The following is an 8,957-nucleotide window of genomic DNA, read 5'->3' on the forward strand; positions in this document are numbered from 1 at the left end:
CAAACACCATTCGACAAAAATCTTTCAAAACCATCAATCACCTTTGCTGCGGCCATCGGCATCACATCATTAGAGTTGAGATGTTCCGGCTAACCAGTTCACGTCCCATCCCGACGTAAACATATCGAAGTACAAAGTGTTCTTAATGGAATTATACCAGCTCGGACATTATCAGGAAGAAGCAACGCCTCGCACTAACATGTTGACCCGTCAGCTGGTCGTCGTCGATGTCTTTCAGTTACCGATCGTTTCAGTTCGATCGGGAACAACTCTGTAGGCTGCACGTCTTCTGGTGCTGTACTTGTTCTTGGCCATAAAAGGCTTTCTGGTGCAATGGAACATATCCATTCGACTAACACCCACCCAGGTCGGTCTCTGCTATTTTTTCCATTTCCCTTTATTTTGAAACAGACTTCGACCCTAAACCTCCACTTATGAGCAGAATTAGAGCTCGCAAGAACAGCGGAGATCGGAAGAATGGAAGGCGTTTGCAAAGGAGCAAAGGAGCCCTGCAAAATCTTGCAATTATTTGTTAGTTTAAAAGATATCGGAAAAGGTTATCGCTAGCACTTATGTATCGCGATAGCAGGGATCGTTAATCTTTTTTGTGTTTTCTCCCCCCACCATCTGGCGGGAGCCGGACCGATCCGGCGACCGATGACTGACTGTGGGGTTGGGTTTGTTTGCTTCAAAAGTCTTCGTCGTCGTTGGTTGGTTGGCCGGATCGATGGTCGTTCGATCATCATTGGAGCTCGGAGACGCTCGACAGCGGCTGACGGGGACTGGAGGAATGCTAAAGTGTTACAGCATCGCGCAGAGTGGATATCGATGTTCTTGCGTTTCCTTCCCATTTCCTCCCGGTGCCGATGCGCGGTTGGGATGGGATACACGTGCGTCTGGAGAACGCATTTGTTGTGGGGAATTGATGAAAAAGGAGCAAGTCGGAGGACGATACCGGAGGCGGTGAGAATGTCACGAGCTAACAAAGGGTTCCAATTTGGTGACGTACTCTTTGAACTACGAGATGGTTAATGACAAATTGTAACTACCAATAAAATGTCTTGCTGAGTAGTGTTTGTGAAATCATCCCAGATTCGAAAGTAACAGAATGGGTAACTTGATGAGACCGGATTTTGAAAATGCCGAGTGCAGTACCTATGGGCAGAAAATACGATATCTTTGGGTTTTGAATAACTGAAGATAATTTCCGTGTATTAATTTAATTTAATTTAATTTCACTTCACTTTACTTCATTTATTTTTAATTCATTTCACTTCGCTTCACTTCATTTCATTTCATGGAACCGTTGTTGAACCGACATGAGTCAATAGACTCTTTAAAGCTTTCTATCTGTTTCTGACATTGTCGTATTATTTACTTACAAACTGATTAAGCTGGAGCAAAATATCGTCAATTTAGGCAAACAAAACGGCTTGGAGCCGCAAAAAAAAATGTCAGCTAAATTTAAGAGATAATTAAAAGAAGATTTTTAAAAGTTACCTTTTCCTACATATCAGAGGGAGGCACTCTGTTATGAGGGAAATTGTGAACAGGCTGTTCGGATTTGAACCAAATTTCTCGAAGCAGCCCGAATTTTGTGGCAGCTCAAACTAGAATTTATATTTAATTAGCAACTCACAGTTTTATCTTTAGTGTCTACTTACAATAATTGGTCTTATTGTACTCTTGCACACTACACCTTTCTACTCGATCCTGGTTTCTTTTTGTATCGGATACTTTCCCTGCGTACAAATAACAATCTTTAATTCAGTGTCAATTTCTTTTCAGGTCACTTTCTATAACTTACAAGCCGCAATTAATTATGATTTCTTTTCTTTTCAGTTACGATATAAGGCGATCACCGAGATGAACAGTTGGACTATTTGAAAGGAATTTGAAAGCACTTATTAATAAATAATCCATTTTCCTGAATAGTATAATTTGTACAATTACTTACTGCAAATATTCCACAATCCTAAGCACAAGATAGTTTACTGGCACTTATAATTCACAGTATAAGATTTTATAAATTCAACGCATCTAATTCAATCCTAATGGCAGATTTGTTTACATTTCTTCATCTTTTCTTCTATCAATTCATTCTTTATCCTCCTTTCTAAGCAGACGATGTAAATCGGCAACGAAACTCAGGCAGGCTTGTTCCGTTTGTATGTAGCAGTGTTGGTGGACACGGTGGGTACGATAGCGGTGTTAACATACCCCTGCCCGTAACATCCTGTAGTTCCTGCAACACCAGGATTTACTATCTGATCTCCATCACCGCTATGTTAGCAGCTGCGCGACGAAACACCCCGCGAGTCGTGCGAACCATCGCTTGTCTCACTCTTCCATCTGAACCCCGTATCACTTCTTCAACGATTCCTCTGACCCAACCTTTTCTGTGTTTTCCATCGACAAGGAACACTAGATCATTTACTTGTAACGGTTTTTGCTCTTCGAACCATTTGGTACGTTTGTTGATCGTCGGTAGATATTCCTTCAACCACCTTTCCCACATTTGATTCGCCAGTCGTTGAGATCGCTTGTAAGCATTACGCAAAGCCTCGGCCATTTCTACCTCGCTTTGAGTTATCATGTCCGCATCGGTAACCGATCCACGTAGAAAATGATTCGGAGTGATCGCCTCGACATCATCCTCTTGTGACACATATGTCAATGGTCGTGTGTTGATCATATCTTCAGTTTCAGCGAGTGTCGTCGACAGAACTTCGTCTGACAGGGTTTGCCCATTGTTTAACGTCTTCAATGCTTCCTTCACTGATCTTACCATCCTTTCCCATATTCCACCCATGTGTGGCGTAGCCGGAGGGATAAAATGCCACGCTGTCGCTGCACTAGAAACGTTCTCTGCGCATTCGAGATGAATTTTTCGCATTTCATTGTCTGCACCCTTAAAACACGTCGCGTTGTCCGAGAAAATCTCTCTCGAAACCCCACGTCTGCAACTGAATCTCCGAATGGCCATTAAGCAGGATTGTGTTGATAGACTTGCGACAACTTCTAAATGTACTGCACGAACTGCAAGACAGGTGAATACGGCCACCCATCGCTTCTCCTTTCTACGTCCAACAGTTACTTCAATTGGTCCTAAGTAGTCTATACCCACCGAGTAGAAAGGTCGGTGGTGTGGTGTAATACGTTGTACTGGGAGTGGCGCCATTATAGGAACTTGAGGACAACATCGATGAACTTTACACCACGTACACTCATTCATAACATGGCGCACAGCGGCGCGGATGTTCGGAATCCAGAACCTTTGACGTAGCTCATTTGTCACCGTCTCTCGATTACCATGGCCGAATTTTTCATGATAGAAATGAATAACTTTTTCTGTCGTTGGATGCTTCCGTGGCAAGATTATAGGAAATTTCTTATCAAATGATAGCTCCTCTGACAACTCCAGTCTGCCGCCCATACGAAGTACACCATTTTCGTCCAGTATTGGTGTTAATTTATAGATGGAACTAGATTTCTTGACTGCTTCTTCCTTCTCTCCTGGTTTTCGGCTGAGGTTCTTAGAAAGCAAATTTATTTCGTCGGGAAAACTATTCTGCTGCGCTTGTTTCCAGAGAACAATCTCAGCTCTATAAAATTCATCCTTCTGAAGCGGCCTTTGATTCGATTTCAGAAGTGCTAGGATTCTCTGCTGCATATTATGCGTTGCTTTAACGGTGATTAGCAGTTGTCCAGTCATCTTGCGCTTGCAGTTATCGACGAATCTAACTACATACGCCATTACCCTTAGAAGTTTTGTCCAGCGTGAACACCGGTCGACATCAATGACATTATGATACGACACATGACCCCTAGCCTCCTCAGCTGTTTGCTCGAAAGGTACTTCGAGAGTTGGCCATTCGTTTTCCGATTGATAGAGGAACGATGCACCTCGAAACCATTCCCCATCGCTGTCAAAGGTATCTCGACGCCACTTCGTCAGGACATCTGCTTGATTTTGTTTGGTTGGTACCCATCGCCAATCAGTCGCTCTGGTGAACTCAAGTATCTCTCCGATGCGATATGCAACAAATTGTTTGTATTGATGTTGGTCTGATCGGATCCAACTCCAGACAGTCCGCGAATCAGTCCACAAGACACATCGATTGATATTCAGCGAATGTGTAGCTATCAACGTTTGACTCATTCGAGCGCCTAGAACGGCCGCCATTAGCTCCAACCTCGGGATTGATTGTAGTTTCAATGGTGCTACCTTTGAACGAGACATAATCAGCGTACACCTAATAGCTCCGCCAGTAACCACTCGCAAGTATGCGACGCAACCGTACGCGTGTTCACTAGCATCTGTAAAAATGTGTGCCTCAGCTGACTCGATTTCTGATGATGAATAATCTCCAAGATAGCATCGCGGTATGCGAATGTTTTCCACCACCGGTAGTAGATCAATCCAGCGCTTCCACATTTCCCAGCATTCATCGCCAATGACCTCGTCCCAATCGCAGCCACTACGCCATAAAGTTTGTACAATAATCTTACCATGAATGGTAAACGGAGCAAGGAGACCCAACGGATCAAAGAAACCCATAACACAGCTAAGAACAGCACGCTTTGTTGGGCGTTTTTCTCCACTGAAGTATGGAAGATGATGCTCTCGGTGTTTTGTGGAGAACAAAACGCTTACAGGATCCCACACCATCCCGAGCACTCGTTCTTGGGATGTCGCTTTGTCTTCGTGAAATGGAACGGGCGTGATAGGCCTTTGTTCGCCTAAACTTTGCAGGACTTCATTCGAGTTCGAAACCCAATTCCTGATCTCAAAACCTCCCTTTTGGTGAACGAATTTGACTTCCTTCGCACGTCTAATTGCTTCTTCGATAGTATCTACGCTATCGAAGTAATCGTCAACATAGTGTCGTTCAATGATTGCAGTCGCTGCTTCTGGAAATTGGTCAGCGTAATCTTGTGCATTGCGGTTTTTTATGTACTGAGCTGAGCTGGGGGAACTTGTTGCTCCAAAGGTGACGACGTCCATGATGTACACGCGTGGAGTCTCTTTAGGGTTGTGACGATATAAGAAACGCTGAAACTGCTTATCTTGAGGTATGATTTTGATTTGGTGATACATCTCACGCAGATCACCACCTATAGCAATTCGATGCTCACGGAACCCTGCTATAACTGTTACTAGAGGAACCAGCATGTCGGGTCCCTTCAACAGTTGGTCGTTTAAAGATACACCTTGAACTGTTGCAGCTGCGTCCCACACAAGACGGACCTTCCCTGGTTTTTCGGGTTTAGCACGACGTTTAGTGGAAGATACCATACATTTTTTGGATCCGTTGCATCGAGTTCTTCTGTCGTAGCCAGATGTGCATATCCCTTTCTTTGGTACTCTAGAATCTGCTCGCTAACGTTGCGTTGCAACTCTTGATTTCTCTCCAGCTTCTTTTCCAGCTGTTTCAACCGACGCACCGCCATTGGGTAACTATCTGGGAAAGACGGATTATCATTTTTCCACAGCAATCCGGTTTCGAAACTATCTCCAATTCTTCTGGTAGTCCGCTCAAGAATTTCGCGTGCTCTTTTATTTTCCGTAGACTCCAACTGTATTGTAACCACCGATTCTTCAACGGCGTAGTGATTCTTCAAAAGATCATAAAGGTCCTCGTTAGAAACGTTCTGGTGGACGTTCACAAATCCGGCCACTTCTGCCGAACTCATAGTTTTCTTCGGTCCGTACACGGTCCACCCTAGTTGGCATCTTACCGCTATTGGTTCCATTACTCTACCGATTTTTGCTTCCAGTGGAGCGAAGGCATGCAGGTTGTTCAATCCGATAAGCATTTCTGGTCTTCCATTGTAGGACGAAATGGATAAACCACGCAGATGGCTGTAATGGTGGCTCAACTCCTTGGCATCTAGTGACTGTGCTGGCAGCATTAGTTTGTTGACCGTGTGAACAGTGGTCAATAGTGTTTTTCCCTTTGTCTCTATGTCTGACACCCAAACATTCGTCCGCGTTGAGTCCTTTTCAACTCGCTCTATGTCCGCCGTCCATTGAATGGTGAGCTTTTCATGGACACCGACTACTCCCAACCGATCGGCTAGCCTCCGCTCCACAAGAGTTACCGAAGCTCCTTCGTCCAGGAATGCCAGTACCGTTATTGATTTGCCTCCATTATGCAGACGCACCGGAATCATTCGGAACATCGTGGTGCTGTTCGTTCGGATGTGTGCACTAGTTCCCACGGATCCTTCCTTTGGGTGTAAAAGTGAGTTGTGTGCTTGTCGGCATTCACCTACATTGCACCGTAATTTGAACTTGCATTGCGCCTGTCCATGCTCATTCAAACAGGTATGACACAGCTTCCAGTGTTCTACTACACGCATTCGGTCCGCGTAGTCCATGTTCCTGAAGTCTTGACAATAACGTAATCGGTGATCTGTCCTATTACACACTCTGCACGACTTGAAGCCTCTTCGATCGTCATTGCCGATTGATGAACTGATTGGGTTGTGCACTCCCTCATTGTGATTGAATAGAGCAGCCTCCGGTTACAGACCGTCCTTCGCCAATTGATCTATTCGATGGTTTATAGTCTAGGCTTACATTCGCTTCACATGCGTCCACCACGATTTCGGACAGAAAATCTGTAAAGGTCCGGAGAGTCACCTTCTTCTTGCCTCTTTTGTAACGTACCCATTCACGTTTATCGTTGTCAGGCAATTTTTCCACCAGGTCTTGAACAAGCAACGGGTTTACTAAATGCTGCTTAAGATCAGCTGCCTCCAAATGCTCGCATAGTTGCTCTACAGCCGTTCCGAATGGGATGAAGCTAGCAAGCTTACCTGCTTTGGGTGGATCTAATTGTCGAACTTTTTCTAGATGGCTGTGCAGCAGTTGTTCTGGCCGTCCGTATAGTTGCCGCAGCTTCACGATCACTTTCGGGACCGACTTTGGAAGTAGCAGCTGTCCACGAACCATTTCAAATGCTGGACCTTTAAGGCATTCTTGCAGCCGCACTAGATTTTCCACGTCCGTGTAGCCGCATGCTTCATTGGACGCTTGATACGTTCCGTAGAATAGAGGCCATTCCTCCGGTCTTCCTGTGAAAATAGGTAATTTCCTGCTGATACCATTCCTTGCAGCCATCTGAATTTTAGTCGGACCGCATTGTCGCTGCCCCAGCTCATACTGGCTCGAATTACGTTGGACCCTTCCGCTTGACATGTTTTTCTTCCCAACCTTCACAGACGGTCCCTCAGATTCTTCAATGGAGTCGTCATCTTCATCTTCCTGATCTTCATCGGTGTCGGATTCTCCATCATCATCGGCTTCGGTGTCTTCTTCTTCAGATTCCACTACGTGAGTTTTCCTAGGCTTCACCGGACTTTGCTCCATAACTTTTCCCACTTCCGGATTGCGTAAAGGCGTCCGATTAATGCCTGAAACTCCTTCACCAGCATCGAAGTCAGCTTTCACCTTACTCTTGTCAGAAGAGGTTTTCAACTTGCGCATCTCTTCATCAAGGATCTTCAAATTGTTCTCGAATGTCTGCTTCCTGACTTTCATACGTTCTAACTGTAGCATTCTTTCCCGTAGAATCTCTTCTTGCAGCAGCTTCTCTTGCTCTTCTTCTTCTTCGCGCATCTGCTTTTCTAACAGCATACGTTTCCTTTCCATCGATCGCTTAAACTCCATTTCCTTTTTCTTCAACGCCATTTCCGCTTCCAGCTCTTGCTCAATCCGCTTTTGATTCTCCTCCATTCCTTTGAGCTTTTGCTCCAGAGAGAGCGCAACGTCTGATTTGACGCTGGAACGGTCCGACTCATCGCCGTTCTTCTTAGAACGACTCCTTCTCTTCTTTTTGGTCTGTTGGCACTTATCATCCGCACAGAACCATTTTTTCTCTATCTCTGCTTCGGTCGTTATCCCGACGCAGCGGGTGTGGAACCACTGTTCACATCCATCACAACCTATCATCTTCTCGTTCTCGGTAGATACCTCATCACAGGCCGCACACGGAGTTTCCGTGAAGTCCAGAAGTTGTGCAGTAGTGGTCATGGCAGTATAAGAGTTATCCTACTCTCTTACAATTATTTTTGAGAATGTTCGGATTTGAACCAAATTTCTCGAAGCAGCCCGGATTTTGCGGCAGCTCAAACTAGAATTTATATTTAATTAGCAACTCACAGTTTTATCTTTAGTGTCTACTTACAATAATTGGTCTTATTGTACTCTTGCACACCACACCTTTCTACTCGATCCTGGTTTCTTTTTGTATCGGATACTTTCCCTGCGTACAAATAACAATCTTTAATTCAGTGTCAATTTCTTTTCAGGTCACTTTCTATAACTTACAAGCCGCAATTAATTATGATTTCTTTTCTTTTCAGTTACGATATAAGGCGATCACCGAGATGAACAGTTGGACTATTTGAAAGGAATTTGAAAGCACTTATTAATAAATAATCCAATTTCCTGAATAGTATAATTTGTACAATTACTTACTGCAAATATTCCACAATCCTAAGCACAAGATAGTTTACTGGCACTTATAATTCACAGTATAAGATTTTATAAATTCAACGCATCTAATTCAATCCTAATGGCAGATTTGTTTACATTTCTTCATCTTTTCTTCTATCAATTCATTCTTTATCCTCCTTTCTAAGCAGACGATGTAAATCGGCAACGAAACTCAGGCAGGCTTGTTCCGTTTGTATGTAGCAGTGTTGGTGGACACGGTGGGTATGATAGCGGTGTCAACACAGGCGTTTAGCTCGAAACATTATAATCATTCTGATCAATATAACGAACAATTTAGTACAATTTTGAGTTCTTATACATATCACAAATATGTGTGTGTACTCATATCCTGGGAAGGTCAACGCTATCTTGTTGATGCTTTCTGCACTCCGTACCTCGATCCATCTTCAGCCACACCATTGCACAGTGAAACGAACATCACGAAGCTGCT

The 8,957-nt window shown here is 44.1% G+C and overlaps 1 protein-coding gene and 1 long non-coding RNA gene across 2 annotated transcripts; both read right to left on the minus strand.

Annotated features, from left to right (window-relative positions):
* Positions 1 to 1,698: 1,698 nt before the first annotated feature.
* Positions 1,699 to 3,354, minus strand: LOC134202511 (uncharacterized). The gene is made up of 3 exons (XM_062677510.1): positions 1,958 to 3,354; positions 1,808 to 1,879; positions 1,699 to 1,742 (listed from the first exon to the last, which is right to left on the minus strand). The coding sequence occupies exon 1, from the start codon at positions 3,233 to 3,235 to the stop codon at positions 2,264 to 2,266; it is 972 nt and encodes a 323-aa protein (XP_062533494.1). The 5' UTR covers positions 3,236 to 3,354; the 3' UTR covers positions 1,699 to 1,742; positions 1,808 to 1,879; positions 1,958 to 2,263.
* A 4,296-nt stretch (positions 3,355 to 7,650) lies between these two features.
* Positions 7,651 to 8,676, minus strand: LOC134202512 (uncharacterized). Its single transcript, XR_009977249.1, has 4 exons — positions 8,489 to 8,676; positions 8,339 to 8,410; positions 8,196 to 8,273; positions 7,651 to 8,141 (listed from the first exon to the last, which is right to left on the minus strand). It is a non-coding gene; the product is annotated as an uncharacterized LOC134202512 (long non-coding RNA).
* Between the last annotated feature and the right edge of the window lie 281 nt (positions 8,677 to 8,957).

The sequence above is a fragment of the Armigeres subalbatus genome, unplaced genomic scaffold (assembly GCF_024139115.2).
Source record: "Armigeres subalbatus isolate Guangzhou_Male unplaced genomic scaffold, GZ_Asu_2 Contig1249, whole genome shotgun sequence".
NCBI lineage: Eukaryota > Metazoa > Arthropoda > Insecta > Diptera > Culicidae > Armigeres > Armigeres subalbatus.

Excerpts from the sequence above, each read along its gene's own strand:
- LOC134202511 (XM_062677510.1), bottom strand. The coding sequence starts at position 3,235 with ATGAATGAGTGTACGTGGTGTAAAGTTCATCGATGTTGTCCTCAAGTT.